Source organism: Sinocyclocheilus rhinocerous, unplaced genomic scaffold (genome assembly GCF_001515625.1).
Source record: "Sinocyclocheilus rhinocerous isolate Xijiao unplaced genomic scaffold, SAMN03320098_v1.1 scaffold258, whole genome shotgun sequence".
In the NCBI taxonomy this organism is placed as follows: Eukaryota; Metazoa; Chordata; class Actinopteri; order Cypriniformes; family Cyprinidae; genus Sinocyclocheilus; species Sinocyclocheilus rhinocerous.
In genome coordinates this window covers 664,170-689,281 of record NW_015634010.1, presented here as the reverse complement: position 1 = coordinate 689,281, position 25,112 = coordinate 664,170, and the positions used below count along the sequence as shown (strand labels likewise).

At 36.9% G+C, this 25,112-nt stretch overlaps 2 protein-coding genes across 3 annotated transcripts; one reads left to right on the top strand and one right to left on the bottom strand.

The window, feature by feature from the left end:
- Positions 1-2,670: 2,670 nt before the first annotated feature.
- On the bottom strand, positions 2,671-17,822 carry LOC107744908 (ethanolamine kinase 1-like). Its single transcript, XM_016558736.1, has 9 exons — positions 17,566-17,822; positions 13,639-13,898; positions 12,932-13,072; positions 11,787-11,929; positions 7,832-7,915; positions 7,684-7,741; positions 7,468-7,570; positions 4,597-4,670; positions 2,671-4,510 (listed from the first exon to the last, which is right to left on the bottom strand). The coding sequence occupies exons 1-9, from the start codon at positions 17,710-17,712 to the stop codon at positions 4,438-4,440; spliced, it is 1,083 nt and encodes a 360-aa protein (XP_016414222.1). The 5' UTR covers positions 17,713-17,822; the 3' UTR covers positions 2,671-4,437.
- Positions 17,823-19,123: 1,301 nt separating this feature from the next.
- LOC107744907 (serine-threonine kinase receptor-associated protein-like) lies at positions 19,124-25,066 on the top strand. 2 transcript variants are annotated; one of them, XM_016558735.1, is made up of 10 exons: positions 19,124-19,158; positions 20,653-20,777; positions 20,941-21,076; positions 21,167-21,248; positions 21,563-21,635; positions 21,746-21,845; positions 21,995-22,132; positions 22,249-22,385; positions 22,510-22,659; positions 24,349-25,066. In XM_016558735.1, the coding sequence occupies exons 2-10, from the start codon at positions 20,666-20,668 to the stop codon at positions 24,408-24,410; spliced, it is 990 nt and encodes a 329-aa protein (XP_016414221.1). In that variant the 5' UTR covers positions 19,124-19,158; positions 20,653-20,665; the 3' UTR covers positions 24,411-25,066. The 2 variants fall into 2 exon arrangements, with proteins under 2 accessions (XP_016414221.1, XP_016414220.1); XM_016558734.1 differs by lacking the exon at positions 19,124-19,158 and adding an exon at positions 20,428-20,514.
- The last annotated feature ends 46 nt before the right edge of the window (positions 25,067-25,112 follow it).

Below are 25,112 nucleotides of genomic sequence, written 5' to 3'. Positions count from 1 at the left end.
TTTTTTTTTTTTTTTTGATAAGCTGTCCCTTTAAAGCATTTACACATTTTTGATGCTGCAGACTTGGTGTTGTTTTCAGCCAAGGCAAAACATTACAGGCAAATCCATGTTTTTTTCACATAGTGGTCAATTTTGAGATTTTGGGTTATTTATGTCATCTTTTAGTCTAGTGGAAAGAAAACATCCAAAATATACACTGAAGTGTTTATTTTATTACACTTTATCTAGTTGCGTCTGTAGATGTCAATTACATATCTGTGTTTTCTCAAAATGAGTTTTTTCCTCATGCATTGAGTCAGAAGTCTTCACCTCAGTAGCACTTACAGTATATACACCAAACGTTACAGTTCTATTCATATCTATATTCTGAAGGTTTTTCCAGAGGGACTTGTTCATATATAATTTGCCTTTTTCCATAAAACTTCAATATGTCAACAAAATGAAACAATAACTTTGAACCTGGGTTTATTTAGGTTCAAAATTCTGTTCTGGAAATGTATGCAAATTTGTGCATATTTAGTTAGACATCTTAAACATACCATTTCCAAAAACTTGTCATACAAAACAACTGTCTTAATGTACTGTGACTAATCAGCTGGGTATTTATGGTGTTATTTATGACGTTTTACTCGATTTACCTGTGGTGTCTTTCCTATCTTAATCATTTTTACTAGTCATGAATGCACATAATGTGATTTAGCATTGACACACAGCCATATTATGACATGTATATACAAATGCTGCTAGCCATAAAAGAAACAGTCTTTATTAATACCCTCAAAACATCAGATCGGCCTATTAGTCATCTCATTGTGAAGATACACACATTATCTACAACAAGAGCTTCCATTAAACAATGAAAACTAATGAGGTTACAGTGCAATAAAACTAGATAAACCCCCCCCCCCCCATGTTTAAAGAGCCATTAATCAGATAAAAATAGACTGAAGAAGTCTTTTGTGATTAACGAGGTGAGACTTGTGCTAATTACTGTTTCCTCCGCTTGTAATTAGGTTGGCACATCTAATCAAGATGAATGAACATCCTGACCCACTGCACATTGTTTGTGGCTCACAAACCCAGTGGCTTTTACATCTTTATTCCTCAAACTGTATTATCATGACCTTGTCTCTATGAGACACGCTCCCATAACTGTGTATTGCTTTATTACACCCTCGTGCGGTGTGTTAAAAGAGATGTTGTGAATGCGAGCTTTGTCTGGTCCGTTCTGCCTTCAGCTGCTTTTAAGCTTCAGTCATTTAGTCCATGTCTACCACCTGTTGTGGAAAAAGCGGAGGCATGAATAGATGCGTGCAGTGTGCATGGGCTTTTTGTTCTATGCATCTTGCTTTTAATGACAAAACATTGTAGAGGAGTTTGTAGGGAACAAACTTTGAGGCTTATATGTTTTTGCTCATATTATTGTATGTAAATTAGGCACAAGAATTGTCCTAATATGTCGATATGTTGTGCATCTCGCACACTTGTAATGATTTCAGACAAGTGTTTGTAATTTGACCTTTGTAAAATGGAAATAAGTTGAGGCGTGAATACAGATATTGAATTTGGTAATTAATGCAGAGCTCTTGGTGGAAGTCGCTGGAGGGACTGGAACTAATTCAATTACAGTCGGAACTGGAGCACAGTTATAATTATTTCTTTCTGAAACACTCTGTAGCATAAAATGTAGGCATGCTTTTTTTCCCCCAAATTGCTGCCGTTAACTACTTTTGTGAACAAAAAAAATGGTGGCTTAATCCATTACTCAGTGTAACTTTACAGTTTTAACCATTGTGCTGTGCTGAAAATCCTTTATTTAATTTGGTGTTCCCAGTCCAAAATGACCTACCTTTTAAAAATGGCTTGTAAATCTCCCATTATGCTATATTATCACCAATTATTGGATTTCAACTTTTATCAGCTTATTTTCTTTCAATTAGCACTGGTTTTGTATTTCTTTTTGGAACTGATTGGTCGTAGGCCTGAGCTTATGCACCTCGGTTTTTGAGAGAGAGAAAAAACATTATTTGTGGATAATTTTGACTAAGTTCTCTCAAAAACTTAGGTGCATAAGCTCAGATCAATGAGGCCTATGATCAGTCAGTTCCAAAAAGAAATACAAAACCAATGCTAATTGAAAGAAAATAAGCTGATAAAAGATTAAATACAATATTTGGTAATAATATCTCATGAAAATGGGAAATTTAAAAGCTATTTTTTTGCAGGCCGGCAATTTTGACCCAAAAGTGTAAAGAAAAAAAATCCCCAATATCCCCTCGATAAGTAGCATTTTTGGGAAAAAGAAAATCTTCTCCGGGTCAAAATGATCCGACCACAACATGAGGGTTAAACATTTTTTTTTTTTTTAATTTAACGACACAATCTCTTTCTTGTAAGCAGAATGGGAAATCAAGACAAGAATAATTTTATTTAATTTTAATTTTACTTTATTTCTATTCAAATGATTTGTTACAGAATCTACAATACAACACTTTAGGATTTCATCCACGGATTATTAAATCTACTTAACAGTTCTTAGAAAAAGAATATCTCTGTTTAGTTATTGACAACAGAAATTGTTTAATAACAAGGAAAGATTTTCTTTTACAATTTGTTTACAGTTGTACATATACACCTACACTAAAAACCGCCAGTAGATGCTTGCATGAGGCAGTCCTTTACATTTTATGTTCACCAGAAGCACTTCATTGGCTGAAAGTTGGAACCACCCATCACTTTCGGTTTTATACAAATGTTAAAGAGTGCAAAGAAATCAGTTAATCTTCATAGACTGCTAAAAGAGAGAGATTTCCCACTAGATGTTGGATGAACATTTCTGGCGTATTACTTTAAAAAAAAAAAAAAGGGAAGAAGTAAAATGTAGCATTCTGTGTGGTCTTTGACAGTTCAAAAACATGATCAAGGTGCAACCTTGACAGAAAAGAACTGGCATAGAAAAAAGAAGCATATGTCAAAATACAATAAAACAACCAGAAATTCACAGTTTCTAGTATTTACAGAATTGTATATGGTTGTTTGTAGTATAGGCAAACTGACGCAGGAAATTGAGGTAAATGAGGGTAGCCAGGCGGTGCGAAGGCAAGTCTCAGAGCTGAGGTTTGCACCAGAAAACTAGGGGGGAAAAAAATATTGGTCACACTTTACATTACATTGCTCATGTGTACTGAGTACACTGATTAGAAACTAACTGGAATTGATTTCAGTGCCATTTTTTATATTCATGATGGCTATTCTTTTTCTCCAAGATATTTTATGTCAAATAATTTAAATAAATCAGTTGATTGAAGTGGTCACCATGGTGTCTAAACACAAAACTAGATCAGCCTAGACTAAAATATTATGAAATCAGTATCAGTAAGATGTCTTAAAGCAGAAAGAGTGGCCCATTGCAAGGTGAAGTGAGGACTGATTTTGTTCTTAAAACAGTCAGTTTGTTGTCGTTTAGCTATGCGGACGGGGAGTACGAATACAAAAGCTTTAGTGCGTCCAGAAGGCGATACCATCATTAAGGCTTTCAGGAAATACATCCATTGCAAAAAGCTCACTGATACCTCCCAGAAAAAGCACACGTCTCAAGAGCGAGCTCTTTAACAGCGCCATTTAAATAAGTACAAAAACCACCGTTGAAATGTAATTTTTCTAATGTGGAAAAATACACTGTGCATAATGTACAAGCAAGAAATATCAGCACTTTGGTGTGGGCTTCAGATTAGCTACCGGCTCGTTGTAGAAACGGCTACTGTGCGTCTACTTTCTCCAAGCACCACGCTGAGAAAACAATGAGAAACTTTATGAATGCGCTATACAGTGGTTCACAGTGAGGACGGGGGAGGAAACGTCTGCCAGAAATGAACAACGAAGCTTCTATTGGTCCCTGAATTACACATCTCACCGCGGCTGTGCCAGGAACAACCCTCGTAAGAACAGACAGGCCAGAAGTTCCCCGTTTAGAAAGAATCAGTGACTATCCATACTGTAACCCCAACATCATCTTACAGTACACCGATTTCTCCCATTAAAAGTTGTGTAAACAAGCAGGAATGACCTTTAGGATGATAGTTAGTTGCTGAGAACAGACCCAGCGGCCCTCCTCTCTGACTTCTGACAATAATTGTTGTTGTGGGAGGTTCTATATGTCAGTTGTTTGCTTCCTCAATTGGCAATATCACTAAAATGGACTAGGGCACTGGGGTGACCCTCTCTCTTGACTGCCACATAAAAGCGAGGAGGAGAGCTTAGGTGCTTGGTTTTCTACAACACTAAACCAATTTTGAGTTCAGAGATGCTTATCTAAAATGATGTGTTCAGACAAGTAAGTGCAATGTTCAGTCTACAAATTGAAGAGGTCTCCAGCTAGTTCTTGTTTCCACCAGGGGGAGCCCTTCTCTAGAGTAGCACAAACCATGACCTGAGAGATTATTCTGGAAGAAGCAGTGACGTCACCTCTGGTTTCATCTTGAAATACTGGCTGAAACGGAGAACTGCATATCTGCAAAAGCACATTTGGTGGCCAAGAATGAGCATACATAGTTTAAATCTTGATTATATGGATGTTGTTCAAAAGTGAAAACATACCCCAAGAAGTCAAAGTCGATAGTGGAGTACTGAGCCTGGATTAATGCCCACAGTCCCCAAAAGAAATGAGATGCCTGGGGAGAACAAAAACCAAAGACCATGAGGACAGTTTTAACTTTTTCACAGAGGAAGATATCAGGGTAGACTTAATCTAAAAAAAAAATCATACTGTATCCCAAAATGAAGAGAGAAATGTAGAAATTATATTATTATATATATTTATAATCATATTCATATCAGTGTTTTCATTGTTAACTAAGAAATTAAGAAAAACTAAGCTAAGAAAATTTATTTTAATTTCAATTTAATTTCAATTTTAACTAAGACAATTGTATATGAGAGAAGCCTATTTTCAGTACCTGGAAGATTTTTGGCTTTGTGTAAATATAAATATATAAATAAATAAATCATAGGAAAATCTAATCTATCCTCAAAACCAAGCATTTTTATTTTGATTAGAATCAGTGTAATTTAAATTTAGTGCAACGAATACTGCCTTAATGTATTAATATTTCAAATTATCTATAAATATATAATTTGTTCTCATTACATTAATGAAAATGTGATTTACATTGCATAACTGAGAAGAGGAGGTGGATGCTTAACTGTTATAAAAAATAATGTCTCAATGCACAAATCTCAATGTTCCCAAAAAAAGAGGCTTCATTTAATAAACACAAAATGTTCTTAATTTTTTATTTTGATTTCAGGGTAAAATAGCACTAAGAGATATTCTTGACAGGCTCTGTGAGATTCACCCTGACACTGGCGTTAACTGTGACAGATTGTATGTTGTATTGTTGCTTGGAAACATTTGACCCACGCCTTTCTAAGCAAAGACTTCTTCCTTTTAGTGGACCCATTAATAAAAGGAAAAAAAGATAACTGCATGGAAGTTATCTGTGTTGATTCTAAATCACTGACAGTGAAGTAAAAGCTTATAAAATGTGGCATTTATATAAAAGCCCTCTGAAGAGACTGAATCACTCCTGCCATCATGTGAATAAAGATCATGGGTTTGCTGGCCTATAATAAAGTCTCTATCCTCTGTGTTTTTCGCTCAACTGCACAGAATAAATGTTTGCCTCTGCCAGACTCAAGGGTCCCGAACCCCCTCAGACACAATCTCTGAGTATATTCAGACCATCTTTTATAAAACTCTGTGTCTCCTGGCTTAGGCATGTGAGGATGGTGTGTAAACATCAGGGTAACATAATAAACAGAGCTTCAGTGGGTGCCACACACCCACGTCTATCTAAAATGACAAGTCCTTGGAATATTTAGAGAGAGTTTTTGGAAATATTAGTTAAATAAACTCAATTAAATTATTTTTTATATAGTTATAAATGAATGTAAAATGCACTACCACTCAAACGTTTGGGTTTGGTTTTGGTTTTCTAATGTTTTTGAAAGAAGTCCATTATTCTCACCAAGGCTGCATTTATTTGATCAAAAATACTGTTGTGAAATATTATTTTAATTTAAAATTACTGTATTCTATTTCAATATAATATATAATATAATATTATATAATAATTATATAACGTAATTTACTCCTGTGATGGTAAAGCTGTTTTTCCCGCATCATTACTCCAGTCTTCAGCATCACATGATCCTTCAGAGATCATTCTAATATGCTGGTTTGGTGCTCAAGAAACATTTCTTATTATTATCAATGTTGAAAACAGCTCCTTGATATTTCTGTGGAAACCCTTTTTCAGGATTCCTTGATAAACAGAAAGTCTTTAATGTCCCTTTTGATCGATTTTATGCATCCTTGCTGAATAAAAGTATTCATTTTTATTGTAAAAAATCATCTTACTGACCAAACCTTTGAACGGTGGTGTACAAAGCTTATAAATTATTGTATAAACAGTTTCTGGCAATTTTCTATTGATTTCCTCTTTGTAACTTTTTCACAACTGTATCCGATATTTTTCAGAATCACCTTTGTTTGATATTATATCATCTACATGATATATTATAGATATAAATGAATGATCAGAATATAACATTTTGATTATTAAAAGCATAAGCCAGCTGTCTTCGATTTCTAGAAACCATAATAATGGCTTAATCTGTTTATGGCAAGTTAGTGCATTAACATGACACTTAATGAGTATATGCCAATATTTTTCAGGACTCTTCAGTTTTCTCTGGGCTTTCAATTAAAGGCGCAGAAAAAGGAATCCAAAATGAAAGGCAACAAATCACGCACATCCGTTCATTAAGCCCCACACTGTGGCATTCCTCTGGCATTTGTTTTAGCGTCTCTCAAGGTCCCTCTCAGGGACAGGAGAAAAAACAGTGCCTCCCTCAGTTTTGTTCTCCATATCCGAGAGCGAGAAGATGATTTAGTTTTTCTTTGTGGGGTTTTTTTTTTCCTTCTTCCCCTGACAGACTGGAAATTAAAAAATTAACACGTCTATTGAACACAAAAGACTGAACTGCGAGAGTAAACTGGATATTAAATTAGTTTTCCTCTCCAATGCAAATATTATCGTCAAGAAAGGGCAGGTGTGCTACTTGATCATCAAAGAATGACTTGCGCACACACACAAACACCCAGAGGTCCTCTCATTAGACGCCTGCGAAGGTGGGCAAGATGTCAAGGCTACTTCCCTGACAACTTGCAATCACTATTCATACCTTTGTCTCCACTTCAAGCGTCGCTCTAATGCAGACGATCTACCTGCTAAATAGTTAAAACTGCTCACGATGTTCCAGTTTACTTTGTAAAATGCTGCATGTCATTAAAGAAAGTAATTACATTGAAAAAACTAAAGTCTGATGTTTAATTTGGCAGGGTGCAGATGGGTCGAAATGCGTCACGATTCCAGACCGTGGCGGATAAATCCAGTTTCGACTCACCAAGGCGAAGCGGTTGACTTGCACGTACAGCACCTCCACTTCAATGTTGGAGACCTGTGTGCCCTGTGATTTGTACTCCTTGAAATTAAAAACAATACATGTTTAAAAATTTTATAATAATAATAATAATATAAAAATTATGATCATCTTTTCAAAATAAAATGACTTGTTATCAATTAAAAAAGTTTATCTAATTGATGGATCACCATTTACATGAGTCTGCTGAGAAGAAAAGTGCGCCCAGGATACAGGGTGTAGTCCACCTCATTCAGACCTGTCAATCACAAGAAGGCCACACCCACCTGGTTAAGCAGGGTCTTTTCTCTTCTACACAATAGCTTAATTTGTGTTCATATCGCATTACCTGCAAATTCATTGAAGTGATTCCCAATGTCAAAGGCTTGATAATTGTACCCAGCATATTCGTAGTCAATGAATTTGACATTTCCTGCAGGAGGGGAAACAAATAGCAATTTGTTTAGAGAAGCACATGGGCATTGTCTTCTTAATAACCCTTGTTCTTTTTTACTGTAACAATCTATTGCCTGTATTAGCAAACCAACACTACAATGGGCATTATCTGTAATTTAAATGACTTATCAAATCAAATATGGGAAAAGGAGTAAGGATTTGCATTCTGGTGCAAGACAAGAAAGAATAAACAAATGACAAAGTGAACAAGACATGGGGACAGATTTCATGCACTTATAGCATGCATGTGGAAAAAACAGCATGTTATATATAGGTGATTCTTCAATTAGGGACACTTTGAAAAATGAAACTTTTTTCACACGGTTTCATTTCATGTAAAATATTTTTCACATCCTCTAATAATGACCTGTTCATTCCTATTGGAGGTTTTTGATTTTGTGTGTGATGGTAATGATTTTTTTTTTTGTGGACAAAAAGTTGCGCTCAATTAACTTTTGAACTGTTGAAAAGATACTGTTTCTGAATTAAAATTCTCAGATACTGACCATTTTGGTAATGATGTCAAAAAAGTTACTCTCAAAACATTCAATAAAATGTACCTGATTTTAACACTTTTTAATAATGTATTATAAGGTTTTAAGTGTAGGGGTAAGTGAAATTGATTCTATATTCTGGAAAGTGCAATATTTCAACACTCTTAAATTAGAAACAAGCAATTAAAAACAATACATGTTTAAAAATTTTATAATAATAATAATAATATAAAAATTATGATCATCTTTTCAAAATAAAATGACTTGTTATCAATTAAAAAAGTTTATCTAATTGATGGATCACCATTTACATGAGTCTGCTGAGAAGAAAAGTGGAAAACTTGCAACTTTTTGTTTTATTTTATGTTTAAAGAAAAAATTTGTATTTTTTTTTATTTATTTTTTATATATATATATATATTTCAACTGAAAACAAACAATGATTCCTGCTTGAATACAAATTATTAGTGAGTGGGCAAAGTTATTGCAAGTTTTCCAGGGAAATCTCGTTACTGGTGACAGAAAGAGCGCCTCGCATAAACAGTCCTCTGCTCTACAGGAGGAAACACAACAGTAAAAGTAAAAAAAGAGTAAAATAAAAGTGAATAAAGCAAAAATGGATAAACAAGTCAGGTTAGAGAAGAGTCAACAGCTTTACAAAATGCAAATAAATAAAGACTAATAAAACGGAGACGGCTGTACTATAAAACCACAGGGCTGGAAGGACAGAGAAGGTAAAGGAGAGAAAATGGCCAATGTCGCCATCTAGTGGCACATAGTCTGTATAGCAGTGGTGTAGCAAGCAATGACTTGATCGGTCAGGTCAAATTCATTGAAGTGATTCCCAATGTCAAAGGCTTGATAATTGTACCCAGCATATTCGTAGTCAATGAATTTGACATTTCCTGCAGGAGGGGAAACAAATAGCAATTTGTTTAGAGAAGCACATGGGCATTGTCTTCTTAATAACCCTTGTTCTTTTTTACTGTAACAATCTATTGCCTGTATTAGCAAACCAACACTACAATGGGCATTATCTGTAATTTAAATGACTTATCAAATCAAATATGGGAAAAGGAGTAAGGATTTGCATTCTGGTGCAAGACAAGAAAGAATAAACAAATGACAAAGTGAACAAGACATGGGGACAGATTTCATGCACTTATAGCATGCATGTGGAAAAAACAGCATGTTATATATTCGGTCAGGTGATGTAGACAGTGTTGACTTCAGAATACAAAGCCTTACTCCTCTCACTCTACATATGTGTAATGCGTGTGTATATATATATATATGTTTACAACTGCAGTATAATATATGACAAATCACTGCCTAGTTTGTTATATACACATTATTGCACCTAATGTGTGTTTGACTTTACGTTGCCTTGCATTCCCAGTGCTCTAGAGCTTATGGTGTGTAGAAAAAAAGTTTGATTGACATTGGACAGAAGTGTTGGTCTACAGAAAGAGACACGTGAGGTGGTTACCGGACCCGGTGGCGTCCTAGCGGGACACACTGAACACCTCCAGTCAGTGGCTATAGCCCTGTGCAGCAGATGAAGAGATTTGGGCAAACTCACATCTGTCACAGAACACACACAGCTTCACTGCAGAGAGGCCATTGGGCACCTCCCCCATTAAGAACAAACACGGCTCATCTCATAAACGCACACCCCCACCACACAGCATCCCCATTGGTCCATTAGCCAGCCAGTGAGGCCCCAAGTTACTGGCTCTATGCAAATGCCACAGTGGCTTCCTGTGCAGGTCGAGCCTGTGGGACTCTCAAACTTATTTGACTCCCTGAGTGTCAACGAAAGGCAAGAAAAACAAAAATAGGTACGATCTCGGAAAGCTGGCCTATTGCATAACACTCCCGTTCTTGGCTTCTATAGGTCTCACCGGGAAGGGGAGGGGGCTGAGTGAGCAGGAATGTCAAAAACGTAAACATTTTACTGTGAAAACTTGCTCCCACCCCTTGGTCTCTGTGTTAAAAGCGAGTTGGAGGAAGTGGTGTGGTTTTTTTTCTGAAAACAGTTTAAGTGCCCAAGGTCACAGCTGCCTCCAAACCCTGTTCTCGAAGCAGATTTCCATGACCCAATCTTTAATCGCTTGTTGTCAATTATTTACTGCTTCAAGAACAGTTTTTAGGGGCAAGTGATACCTTTAGGGCAACCGATACACGTACTGTTGGTAATCAGTTTGACTGTTGCTGCCACTTCAAAAGAAAAAAAGAAAAAAGTGAGAGACAGGAACTACACATTCTCACACTACTGCTGTGGCAGAGCAGCCATTTTCTCATGCTCATACTCTTCAAAGTGGGTCATTCCTGTTATGCTGATGATTTTGAGTGAACAGAGGGTGATTTTTAATTAATAATGTAAGTGTGTGTGTGTGTGTGTACATGTACGGTATATAAAATTTTAAATAACAACTACAGTATAATATATGACAAATACCTATATATCTAAATATTTAATATAACAAATATATAATTAATTATTCATTATATTATTTATAAATATAATTTATTATATAAAAATATTGTACTTTTTTTTAGGTTTGGCACCTGAGAACATGACAAAAATGTCAACATCCACTCAAACCAAAGATAAATTATTAAAATAAGAATAATGACAAATTAAAAATATACATACAATTAGAATATTTTATTAAAATGTGTATATATCTATACATTTTAAATTCTGTTACATATAAATGTTATGTATAAATTAATGAGTAATATAGTAAATGAATAATAAATAACGCTGTTTATTTTCCTAGTCTAATCTACATATTTTAAATAAATACTGTATTACTAAAACTTCAAAATGATCAAATGACTTGCTTTGATTCAAATTAGGTTTTAAATTTCCTTCCTGTTATTTTCTTGTCATTGTATAAATAAAGCTGAAGAGCCTTAGCCTGAGCTAGGCATATTTATGAAAGTCTGATACTGTGTTTTATAGAAAAACTTCCTTATTTCATAAATATATTTGCAGAAAGGAAAGAACTGAAAACATTCTGCATAACAGGAATGTCACACTCGCATTCACTCTCCATCCTGTGGGCCAGGTAGCGGCAGACAGTCGCCAGTCTGTACATCATGAAGACACAAACACACATTTGCTTTTGATTTCAAGAACAGAAAACACATTTTATGGAAACCAGTGGATTCTCCTGATGCCTTGATTGAAATTGGATGAGAATGTAATTTTACTACCCTTTAGGAAAGGGCATCCATGCTATATTTCAGAGGTGAAAACACTCAATTTAGGCCTACCTTAGGCAGGGGGGGTTGGGGAAACATACGCTGTGGCTGAAGGAAGCTGGTGGGGTTTGTTGGACTCACCTTCCTGTTGGTTGTAGATGATGTTCTTACAGAGCAGATCGTTGTGACACAGAACGACTGGGGAACCTAGTTTAGAAAGGTTCTGCTGAAGCCAAATCATCTCGTCTCTAAGACACGCAGCACTGGGCACCTCACTGTTCAGCCTAGAAACAGACGACACGTACATGCATTCAGAAAACACAAACGCGCTTTTGTGTTCCAGCGTGATTCAAAGAGTAGACAAACCTGCCTCACTCAATAAGACAAATATCTTAAAAACCACTATCTATAAATAGTAAACTAACTGCACAGACACTGTATGGGCGTGTAATTTGTTGTCAGCGGTTGTTGCGCAATAATTTTTAGTGCCTCTAAGGCATAAAAATGATCCATTTTTAATCCAACTCTAAATTCAAACATACCTGAACTATTACTTTTGCTCAAACTTGACTTGGACAAACACTCTAACAACCTACACAGCAACATTCTCCATGTCTCAGTTTTGCATGTACAACCACTCACATTTCCTTCAGACAATGTACAAATTTAGTTGCATCTGCAAAAATTAGACAATAGATATTTCATGGGTATTTGGCACTGACTTTATATTTAAATCTAACGGTAAAATATTTCCAAACACCCTACTTGACTGTTTAATTTTGTTGTTTTATTAATAATAATATCTTTCTTTTGATATTCATGTTAATATTGTTGAATAAATAAGTCTTTTTTATTATATTTTAATATGGATTATTGTCATCTTATGTAAAGCACTTTGAGAATCAGATAGGCAGTGTTCTTAATGCATGTTGTTCTCAACTTGCATCTGTACAAACATATTTGTCTGTGCCAAGAGGAGTCATGTCATGTAACATTGTAACATTGGGAGGATTTTCAAACCACAATGTAAGCAAAGCATATTGAATGGAACATGTTTTGAATATGAAGAGAAACAGCATACATCTAAAGAACCTGTAGTACTTTCTGTTCGTCTATGCAAGTGAAGCTGAGATCTGAACCTCCCTGTATTGACAGCTTTAATATCGCCCAGAGACATTATATTCGAAGGGTGTGTTACTCTACATGTTCTGCTTTGCTAAAAAAAAAACATGTCAAAACACAATCACACCATAAAACACGATGCAATCCTTCAAATTAAAGCTCACCTCTGGTCCTTCTCAGGGTCTTCAAAGTGTGTAGGAACAAGAGAAAAGAACTTGCTCATCTTCAGCCAGAGGTCTGATTGGGGCACCCAGCCGTTGTGGGCATGTATGGCATGGTACTTTGCCATCTGCCTTGCAATGTGCCTGTAAACAAATAAAAATGTCTTTTTTTCAGGTTTAGATTGCATTTTCAGAGATCATTCTAATATGCTGATTTGGTGCTCAAGAAACATTTCTTATTATTATCGATGTGAAAAACAGCTGGAAAGTTCCAAAGAATTACATTTATTTGAAATAAAAAGCTTTGTAACATTATAAATGTCTTTGCTGTCAATTTTGCTCAATTTAATCCAGCGTTGCTGAATAAAAGTATTAATTTTTTTACTTTTGAACGGTTGTGCATTTAAACGCCAACACTTTAGTCATCGCCCTGCTGACACAGTAGCCTTGTTCTTTCACAGCTGTCTGAGACATGACTAGTATTGGCGGGAGGTTTGGGTCAGAGTGACTAGTATTGGCGGGAGAGAGTGCAGTGCGTCATTCATGTCTTAAGGGATTACTGGGTAAGGTTTGGGGTTATGTGACAAGTGTCTGGCTAGTTGGAGGTCAACACCGGTATCTCCATCCCCGTCACGCCGTCCTGAATCAATTAGCTCAGTATTATAAAGGATGATTGGATGATCATCCCATTAGAACACACAGTTTCTAACCTGAAGATGGCAGGGCCGCGGATGTGCTCGGGCTCCAGGGCCACTCCCTGCAGGAACTCATAGCACAGGCCGTTGTTGAAGGTGCAGTAGAGGCGTGGAGCACATCGGTGCGCTTGCAGGACACGGAAGCTCTTCACTTCGAACTCACGGTCCACAAACAGTTCTGTCTTGTTCCCATAGACCCGAACCAGGACCACGTCCTGCATGGACCCGCCGACGTAACAGCCAATCAGCTTGTTTGTGATACCGTCGGTGAAAGCCTGCAGAAAGAGGAAGAAAACAAGCGGAGAGTTCATCGGTTTCAGCTCGGTCAGATGGTTTGAGGTTAACCTTTAGTGATGTTCATTAAAAAACTCATTATTGAGATCAGCATCACATGGCACCAGTTCCTTTTTTTCGCTGAAGAGAAACCTCATATTTACATGTATATAAAAAAAAGACTGATCACCAAACTCAGTGTAACCAAAACAACTAAACTACTTTTAGTTTATTTTGAATCAAAAGTGGGTGTATTCAGGGTGACAGAGCTGAACAAATTTACATTGTCTACTAATGTAAAAAAGGAGCGTGTTTGGGACGCCAAGCATTCCAGGCCACAATCATCTGTACTATCTGGGATTGACTGGCAGTGGGCGGAACGTCAGGAATTTGATTTCTGCCTGTGTCAGAGTGGTCTGGCATGTGCTGAGCACTCAATTTTGTTTCAAAGTTGATGAAAACAACCCAATACATATCTGGTTTCCCTCCCACATGCGAGCGACGTGACACACCCCTACCAACTCTGTTTATACAAGGAAACACTGTTCCGCACCTTAGGCTAAACAGTGTTCGGTTTACAAGAATATAATTACAGACTGCTGACTTTTTATCCGGATGGAGGCTTCAGATGTGTGAGTTTACACTTGTAATGGGGAAGTGAGTTCTTATTTGGTTTTAAAGAGACAGTTCACCCCAGAATGAAAATTCTGTAATCATTTATTCATCTTCATGTCACTCCAAAACCTGTATGACTTTCTTTTTTATCTGTGCAACACAAACGAAGAAGTTTTGAAGAACATCTCAGGTTTCTGTATATGTTTTGTCCATGAGGTCCAATATTGTTCAGATATCCTTCAAAATCTCTTCAGCTGTGAACTTCTGTGGCAAAATCATCAATAAATTACCAATGACTTCATGGAAATTTCCACTCGGCCTTCGCAATCCGAAATGCAGAGAACATTCGATTCAATGCCAGTAGTAGCACTTGAATAACTTGATTCAAGGTGTCTCCCCTGGTGCACAGCTAAAGAAAAGATTGCTATCTTCACAGTACTCAACAACACCAAGGCGACGGAAACCTGAACCATCACATTGAACATTGTTAATGCCGTGGTCAATAGTCAATACATGCAGGTTCTGTAATTAGTGAAACTGACTTTGTACATACTACGTTTCTAAGAAACTCCTTGAGATGCTGCTTGTCTGTAAAGGCTAAAAACTTCTAGGAGAATAAGTAGTCATATGAAATATGTTTGTTCTTGGAAAAGGCAGTTCTGTGAAATGCCTTGTTCAATCATTAAGGAAGTTTTGAGCTTTGTGTATAGATGTACTCCACTGTACTCTTGATTCCGCCCATCTCAGGCTTATCAATCATGTATGAATGCAGAGCGCTCTGGGGTGAACAGAGCAGTGTAATGTCACCGTCACAGTCGTCTTTCTGTGCTAGCTGTAAGCACACACCTATTAGTGTTATAGTAATTTCACTGGATAGCAAACAAATGCCTAGACACTGACTATCCTACAAAAAATATTGACTTTGAGCCATTTTAAAAATGAGGAATGCTGTATGACCATAAGGCACTAATGCAGGTAGAAAATGTCCTCATACTTTATTCATCTGTCCTGTCCATCTGTCAGAACAGTAAATGACATCCACCTAGATTCCACATTATATAATTATTAACAAAGCATCAGTGAAAGGTCATTCAAAAGTTAAAAAAAAAAGTCTTCTATACCTTTTCCAGTGCCTTTAGGTCTCATAAATTGGTTCTAGTATCCGATAAGTTCTAATAAAACTGGAATAGACACTATTGACTAGGGATGCACCGATCCGATACTCAGTATCGGTATCGGCTCCGATACTGCCATTTTTTGCCAGATCGGGTATCGTTCAGACGAGACCGATACAAATCCGATATTGTGTGTATACTATTCTGTGTTACTGTTAAGCCCCACGAAAGGCATAAAAACATATAAAGCACCATAAAGTTTCCATGCACTGTATTCCAAGTCTTTCGTTCCATTGTTTAATGTTAAATTCAAGTTTGCGTAAACTCGTCTCTCCACTGCGGCTGTCTGTCATCCTCCATTCAGCATTCAAACTGCGTGTCGCGTGTGGTTACGACAGTCAAGAAGATGAAACTCTCTCCAAGATGATTCAATGCTCCTATTATTATTCTTGATCTGTAGATAAAGATCAATGGTTTTGCATAAAAGACTTTATATTGCTGGAGTTTAGTGCTGTTTCTAAATCATGTTACTTTCTACCGGGTGTAGAGAGCACTATGAATCGTTCTTCACACGCACAGTAACTGAAATTTAAATGAATGTATTTTACAACAATACAAAGAGCAATGTGTAACATTTTACCAGATTTAGTCCAACTAAATTAGTTCCCCACTAAATAATGTTTTTTCACTAAATTTTTTGGATTTTATAAAATTATTGTGCACTTTTTTAGAGTAACTTTTGCTGCTGAATTATCTATTTATAGTTTATAATAGTATTTTTGTCATAGACTATGATGATATATTTTTTCATTTGTTATTTTTCTGTATAATGAAGTTGTCTATATTTAGTAGATTGAGCACAAAACAGTGATGATCAGGTCAACACACAGAGGTATAGAAATTCTACATTGATTTAAAAAAAAAAAAAAACAGTATCTGTATCGGCCGATACGAGTTTTTGAGATCGGATCGGATTGGTTCTGAAAAAAATGGTATCGTGCATCCCTACTATTAACTAGTTACTATTACTTACACCTTAGTAACTAAGTACCTACACCTAGTGACTAGTACAACTATAATAGACACCAGCAACTATTGTATACTAGCTGGAAATGAATAGTTCTCCATACACTGAGCAAAATAGTAACCTTTAAATTAACTGGTTTTATTCAAGTGAGAAATATTATTTAATATCGCTGAATCAACCTAAATACATAATTTTTAATGTATTTTTTATGTATAAATTACATCAGTTTTACAGATTTAATCAGGTAGTAATAGCTCTTTAAGGTATCAATTAAAGGTTACCACTTTTTACAGTGTAGAATTTAAAGGTAAAATTTGCAATTTGTTAACCATAGCAATTACTAGTCACTATTAGGATTCATGTAATTAGTACTAGTATCTAATAAATAAGTACTAATTACTAATTGAAAAAATGTACTAGTCATTATTGGAATACCTAATAAAGTAATTAATTAAATAGTAATAACATAAAAACAGACACTAATTCGCTTAAAGGAATAAATAAGCTGAAAAAAATACAATGCACAAAATCCAAGGATCCACCACCCACATTCTTCCCTTTGCAGTTTTACTTTCCATTTATACTGTTGCTGTAATTATCTCGTAATGGTGCATTAAATACATTGTAGCATGCACGCATGTAAGAGCAATATATTTTTATTAATGAGAGTGTTACAACATGAGTGCTTTGACAGCTCGCATTGGCAGCAGCGTCTCTGCTAAGCGCCATGGTGCCGACGGGTCCATCTGGTGACGCAGCTCAGGATTTGAAGGCGCAACACGCTTAACTTCGCTTTCTGCATTATAAAATGCGTCAAACGAGCTGCTGTCAGTGAATGCAGACTTTCTGCATCGGGTAGAGTCGGCGTGCGACCACCTGAATCGTAGGCAACGAAAAAGACATGAGAATTACCTTCGTTTTGACCTCCGAAGGTTTCCAGTAGGGTCTCAGCGTCTTGATGAGTTTCAGCGCTCCGGCTCTGTAATCGTGCTCATCTAGAGTCACGTCTAATTTAGGAACCACAGGCGCGCCTTCTGGGACGTGAATGTAATTGGCCATTGCTGTATACGCTCGCTGATGCTGCTCTGAGACGGAGAAGATTCAATGAATGCGATAAAGTAAAGCAGGGTGCGGATTTAAGCTCAGGTTCTGCACGGTTACGCCTCCAGTGGTGATGTTCGATTCGCGAATCAAGCGTTCTTATCAGTCGGTTCTTTTTCGCGATTCAACTGAACCGATTCGCAGAGCGATTTGAGCGGACGGTTCTCTCAAATGTGAAAATTCTATAGATTATTTATCTTGTATAGATCCAAACCTGTGTAAATTTCTTACGTGGAACACAGAATGAAACAACAGATTCAAAAAATGCTGTCAAATAAAAACTTGGGGTGTCTGGAAGTCTGGTTGAGAGGTTCACAAGTTATTGCAATAAATGTGGTGTCATTATATAATTTGGTGTCATTATCTTTTTTGTGTTCAATGAGGAAAAAGTCATAGGGGTTTCATTTACTCATGAGCATGAGTAAATGACAGAATATTACTAATTTTACTAATTTTATGGGGCGAATCCCCTCCACTCACTGACGTGGAACCATAAATATAAACATCACACAATTTAAGAGTTCAGATGCAAAAGCCTCTAAGTGCAGTCTGAAATTTTCTTTTAAAATTAGCATTTTTATCAGGCTCTTATATTTAGGTTCAGTAATTTTACTTTAATGGCAATGTATAGGTCCTTTTCTATGCCATTAAAGTAAAATTAATCAACATAGGCCTAAATAGAGGAGCCTGACAAAAATGCTCATTTTAGATTAAAATTTCAGACGGCATTTAGAGGCTTTTGCATCTGAACTCTTCAACTGTACACTGGAAATATAAACAGAAGTATTTAAAGAAATATTTAACTTGAGCGATGATTAATAGAAATCAGTGAATTGGTTTTTGAACCGGTTCATTCAAGTGAACAATGCGAACGAACCGATTCGCTAAAGTGATTTGACTTCTCAGCGCTATCAGGTGATCCCACCCCTGTGCGTTCAGAGACTGTCGCGGTGCATGCTGGTACTATATGACTCACACTGCTTTACATCTAGAGATTTCAGCGTTACTGTGTCACTAAGATAATACTCAGGTAGAGAGGCTTTCGTGTTTGCTTTTCTGTTTTCCAGGCATGAAAATGTGTGCTCACTGCCGATGTTCATCTTGAATGGCCTTTAGCAAGATTTTCAGAGAGATACAATTATGTAAGATGTGTAGCAACCTGTGATTCATGACGATCACAAGCATTACAGTTTCAGATTGACGTAACTTTTAAATAAATGTAACAAACGTTTCATTTCTTTGTCTTATAAATAAACCATAGAAATATGTACGGATCGATTGGTTAATAGATGCACATGTATTTGTCAGGTTAATAATACTTTATCAATCATTATATTTATCTATCTATCCATCCAGCATGTTCTTTGAGTCTTTCCAGAAATTTCTCCCCTGCCTTTAAAACAGGTACGTGTCCCATAATTACCCTGGCATTATCATGACATCACAGAATACAGGTCAGTTTTGTCAGCATCACTGGATGTTAACAGTTTGATGTAGTGAATCTGATTTTGCTGCTTGCAAAATTCCACATTCACAGATACAAATATTCAAACTCCAGACCTCTCTTTTTTGTTTTCATGAAAGAATGTGTAACTCTTTTCCTATCTTTAATGACATGTAAGTCTCAAATTGTTTTTTTTCTTCTTCTCCAGTGTAATGTATTAAACACCCCCTTTTTTCTTATTTATTTGTTTAATTTTTTATTTTGTTGCCATTGTTTATCATTTTTATTTGTTGATATTTGTGTATTACTGTTTCTATACTGTTTTTGAGCATTACTAAAAAAATTACATTAGCATTACATCACTAGATGTTACCTAACTTTAAAATAACGTTTCCACCTGGATGTCTGTAAAACATTTCCCTCCGCAACCTGTTTATGTGTATTACATGTCGTGACCACTGTATTCAAAAGAAAATTGTTCTAATTTTATCCTGTACAGGAATTACTTATCTATGGGGGGCGCTCCGTGGCTCAAAAAGTTTACTTGAAAGATTGAAAGTAAATCTTTTGGTTAAAATGTGATTCATAGTCGTCATAATAACATAATAATTTAATAATACTGAAAAACTTTGTCTTTATAATACCGTACGGCCTCATAATAACGTTCTCGTCATTTTGAGCTCGTACCTCATAATACTGAACAAATGTTCTCATATACACGGTTATAAGCGTTCCTTATAGGCTTTTCTTCTTTTTTATATTACACAATAAACATTTTACAATACGTGTTAGCAAACGTGTTATTTGTACTTGATGTTAGAAAAAGGACTATATCGCGCTCCACGTGACACGATTCTGACCAATCCCGTGGCGTCGCGGGCCGGAAATGATGGCCGGTTTTCACACTAGCGCTTCCGTTATGTTCCTGTAGCGTTAGCGAGGGCTCGAGTATAGCTTACACACTCACGCACACCTCGTGTAGCTGGTGGCACAGCACTGTAGCTGGGAGTGCAGCTCTGAGCTCCACAGTCCTCCCCGATACGTAATTTGGCCACAAAGTACTGGTGTGTGTCGTTGTTTTGCTGTCTTTGCAAGGTAATGATTGATTTCCTGGCTAGCCAAGCCTGTTAGCCAGCACATCTGTTCTGTCCTGTTAAATACCTTGTTTTTAGACATACACGGGTAGCTGTTTTTGAGTAAAATTCCAAATGTGCCCTGTCAAGCTGGGAGTGCAGCTCTGAGCTCCACAGTCCTCCCCGATACGTAATTTGGCCACAAAGTACTGGTGTGTGTCGTTGTTTTGCTGTCTTTGCAAGGTAATGATTGATTTCCTGGCTAGCCAAGCCTGTTAGCCAGCACATCTGTTCTGTCCTGTTAAACACCTTGTTTTTAGACATACACGGGTAGCTGTTTTTGAGTAAAATTCCAAATGTGCCCTGTCATTTTTTTTTTAGGTCTCCAGTGAGTATGGCTATGAGACAGACTCCTCTCACCTGTTCTGGTCACACCAGACCTGTTGTGGATCTGGCGTTCAGTGGAATAACTCCTTATGGATATTTCCTCATTAGCGCTTGTAAAGGTAGGTGTGTTCTTGAATCTTAAAACCAACCCTTGACAGTACACCTGGTCTTGCTAGGCATTGAGCATGTTGTTTAACAATTTGTTCAAAGTAAGTGACTGTCTATAGATTAATTGTCTGTAAAATACATCTGAAAGTTTGTTTTGGCATTCCAAAATTGCAGATGGCAAACCTATGTTGCGCCAGGGAGACACAGGGGACTGGATCGGGACGTTCTTGGGTCACAAGGGTGCTGTCTGGGGTGCCACCTTAAACAAAGAAGCTACAAAAGCAGCTACGGCCGCAGCAGATTTTACAGCGTAAGTACAAGCAATAGCAAAAAAATGATATGGGTGAAGTAATATTGGTGAAACGTTATTTTACCTTTAGTATTTATTTGAATCTGACAGAAAGGTATGGGATGCTGTCACTGGAGATGAGGTCCTCACACTGGCGCACAAGCACATTGTGAAATCTGTGAACTTCACACAGGTATTATTTTTAAATATAGTATTTATTTATTAGTTTACTTCTTGCATTAAATATACTAGAATAAAGTAATGAAAACAGTACCCTTTCAAGTCTTTTCGAATACAAAAATGTTGAGATATAAGGCTGAACAATATTAAGATTTATTTTCTCTATCTCTATCATCCAAACTATGTATGAAACTACCATATGTTCACAGCATTAATAATGTCATTTCAGTGATGTCACTTCATTTCATGTTTTCGAACACACTGTTAATTGGGCGGAGTCATTTTTTTTAAATGAAGAGATTTTATCTGCATATGTTAAATCAACAGGACAGTAACTGTCTCCTGACTGGAGGGAATGATAAAGTACTGCGCATCTATGATCTCAGCAAACCTGAAGCAGGTATGTAAAGTGACTTTTTTTTATTTGTTTTGAATTGCAGAATCCAATTCCTAATCATAATTGCTTAAAGATAAAATGACATGTTCAGCTAAATGGCATTTGTAATGCAGAACCCCAGGAGATTGCAGGCCACACCTCTGCCATAAAGAAAGCTCTGTGGTGTAACAATGACCAACAGATTCTCTCAGCTGCTGAGGACAAAACTATCCGGTAAGTGGCCAAAATGGTAATGGATGAAGTCTTTGAATTTTACAGTTGATACTTTGCTTTTTTGCAGACAGATATTTTACAGTATGTCTATATATGTCGGTTTATGTATGTATGTCTGATTCTGAGTGCGTGTTGTCTTTCATGTGTAGACTTTGGGACAAGAACACAAAGGAGGCAGTGAAGACACTGTCGTTTGATGCCTCTGTCAGCAGCATGGAGTACATTCCTGATGGGGAGATCCTCGTTATCACATACGGGAGGACCATTGCTTTCTACAAAGCCAACAGGTAGATGGCTACAATCTGTCAAATCATGCAAATATTACCTTAAGGGCTAATTAGGACAAAAACATGCCCTAAAATGTATTGAGAACTGAATGTCAGACGGTTTCTGTTTTATTCAGTTTGGATCTGATTAAGACTGTTGATGCCCCTGCTTCCATTCACTCTGCCTCACTCCATCCTGAGAAAGACTTCTTTGTAGCTGGAGGAGATGACTTCAAGCTTTATAAATATGACTACACCACCAGAGAGGAAATGGGTAGGAATATGGTTCCTGAGTTAATGTAATTAAATTACGAAAAAACAAAGCTTATTATTATAGATTGGCTCATGAATATATACTTATTTCTTCATGCTTGACATTAAGTTTGTCTCTCTTTCAGAGTCATATAAGGGTCATTTCGGGCCCATACACTGTGTGCGGTTTAGCCCTGATGGAGAGCTGTATGCCAGTGGCTCAGAGGATGGCACTCTGCGTCTGTGGCAGACAGCTGTAGGCAAAACATACGGCCTGTGGAAATGTGTCCTGCCTGGTGAGTTTACATAGATACTGTGAAGATACAGTCAAGAAAGTTAGTATGTCGGGCTGCACAAGTGGTTGAATTAAAACCGAAATCGCGATATGGCTTAGTGCGATTTAATTAAATATATGCACACCACTGCATTCTTCTACACACAAACAGCTCATGATCCAGTTTTATGACTGTCTCTGAGCAGCTCAGTTTGCAGTAAATGCTACTCTGAGCTTGGGTCACTTAAAACGTGTATTTGGGAACACAAAATGCTCCAACTGTCTTAAACTTGTAATGATAACTTGAAGTGCTTATAAACCAACTGTTGTCAACAAAACAGAAGTTTTAAGGGCTCTCTGCAGGGTTATGCACAATCTGTGTTCACTGAAGTGAAAGCTTGGTGGTTTAACCTTTTAAAATAAAGAAATTAAGACAGCCTTTTGTACTGTAAAAAAAAAAAAAACATTTTATTAGTAGTAGTAATAGTAACAGTATGTTTATCTTCAATACTCCTATTTTTTTATTTTACAGTTTAGGGGTAGGCGATATGACCAAAATCATATATCACGATTCACGACACGAGTAATTTTATTTCGCAGTAACGATATATATCACAATATAGTTAGTTATTTTTGCTTTAAATAAGGTCTTCATGATATCAAAATGTTTGATACCATAGAAATTTCATAATTCTTGTCACCAGTGTCAATATCACAAAAATGTAAAAATATGTACACTTTATTTCTGAAAACCTAAACTTTACATACATTATCAGTCTAATACGCTTTTATTAATTAACCAAAAGAAAAGCTTGCAATATAGTGCTTATAATATGGCATTGTTATATTTTCTAAGTCCAGCAGAATTGCAGCACTATCATTAGATTTGAAAGGCTCATGACAGATGTCATTGCCTTAGTCTCAGCCTCAGACCGTTGGCTGAACGTCTGATGCATACGGCACACAAAATTGGAAACACTTTGGGAGTTTCAGAGTCGTCATCGGATTGGTTGAATTATACAGGATTTCCGGGAGACGTGCGTGTCACGTTCTTTAGCGTTCCGCCTGGAAACAAATATGCCGTGACGCCAAACCCCCTTATGTTAGAAGAAAGCTGTTATGTTTACAACTGTGACAATGAGCGCTTATCAGGATCAACTGAACGCTGGATTTTCAAAAGTATGTGAACTATTTAAAGTTTGCAGCATAGAATCTTTCAAATACGTCCAAGAGTTTTACACATGGTCTGTTATTGTGGGGACATTTCCACTCCCCTAAACATGACGCAGAACTAACCAAAGCGTGATTGGTTGCTTTATCTGTCAGTCATATGGCCTCTTGGGCGGTCCTTACCATTCAAAGCGGCCAAGGTTCCCAGACCTTCTGCCGTTAGTCTGAAGGTCTGGCTGCGCGAGACTATCACTTGTCTTTACTTAAGCGATTAGCTGACAAGTGGCTTGTTTTGCGCCTCATTTGCATGAAGAAATGCTTTTTCTGTTGTGCTGCAATTAATACAATATCTGGCACGATTCTCCCTGAATGAGAATGAATCAAATGCCTGCTCATCATTAATTCAATATTAAATTATTAGGTTATCAGTGATTTTTTTTTTTTCTATTTGAAAGTGCCTCATAGGTCCGGAATAGGCTTCATATGTGGCCTTGTGTATCGGATTATGTATCCTACACTAAAATCTCTCTGTCCCATTCAGAGGAGCTGTCATCAGAGAACTCTGAAATCCTGTACTGCCCTCCAGCAGAGATCAAGGCCTGAGTTGGGAGAGAAAGAGGGAGACAACGAGGCAAAGGAGGAGAGATCACGGGAGAGGGAGAGGTCAGGGGACTGGATGGGTCAAGGAAACCACATCCCAGCAGAGTGCTGTGCCACCACCCTTCTTCACATGAGACGGACCGCACTGCCGAGCATGACTTTTGAGCGTGGAGATAAACCAACACGCACATACACATTGTGGATATGAGCATCAGGAGACGGCGGTAGAGCTGAGAGCGCTAGTTCAAATGCTAATCCTCCAGCTGCCTGCTTTTACTTTGATACCCATGATACACCAGTCAGCTCATTCATAAGCGGTCGGTTTCTGCAGCACTGTGATCACTTTCGTTAAGATTATTTTTCTTTTTCTTTTTCTTTTTTTGGTGTTACAACATGTGCTTTCAGTACATTTTGTTTGTTAATGCGAGAGTTCAATGTTCGGTTTGATAACATCTCTCAGCGGAAGTGCTCCTGAGGAACGTGTTATTCAAATGTTTTTCAATAGTAGTGTGAATTTGTGGTAAATGTTTTCCATGACAGCCTGGGAAATATGTAAACATGTAAAACTTAAAAGTGACTTAAGTTCTTTAATAATTTTGTCTTTGGTTGCAACAAGTTGTATAATTTGGCCAATAAAATGATGACGTACCTTTATCAAATGGAACATTTTTCTTTTTTATCTGATATAAAAGTTTTAATTTCGAA

Coding starts and splice junctions, on each gene's coding strand:
- LOC107744908 (XM_016558736.1), bottom strand. CDS start 17,712: ATGGCCAATTACATTCACGTCCCAGAAGGCGCGCCTGTGGTTCCTAAA. Junction 13,899..17,565: donor CTTCGGAGGTCAAAACGAAG/GTAATTCTCATG, acceptor CTCTTTCTGCAG/GCTTTCACCGACGGTATCAC. Junction 7,916..11,786: donor CATCTACAACCAACAGGAAG/GTGAGTCCAACA, acceptor CCCCTCCTGCAG/GAAATGTCAAATTCATTGAC.
- LOC107744907 (XM_016558735.1), top strand. CDS start 20,666: ATGGCTATGAGACAGACTCCTCTCACCTGTTCTGGTCACACCAGACCT. Junction 22,133..22,248: donor GCTTTCTACAAAGCCAACAG/GTAGATGGCTAC, acceptor TGTTTTATTCAG/TTTGGATCTGATTAAGACTG. Junction 22,386..22,509: donor CACCACCAGAGAGGAAATGG/GTAGGAATATGG, acceptor TCTCTCTTTCAG/AGTCATATAAGGGTCATTTC.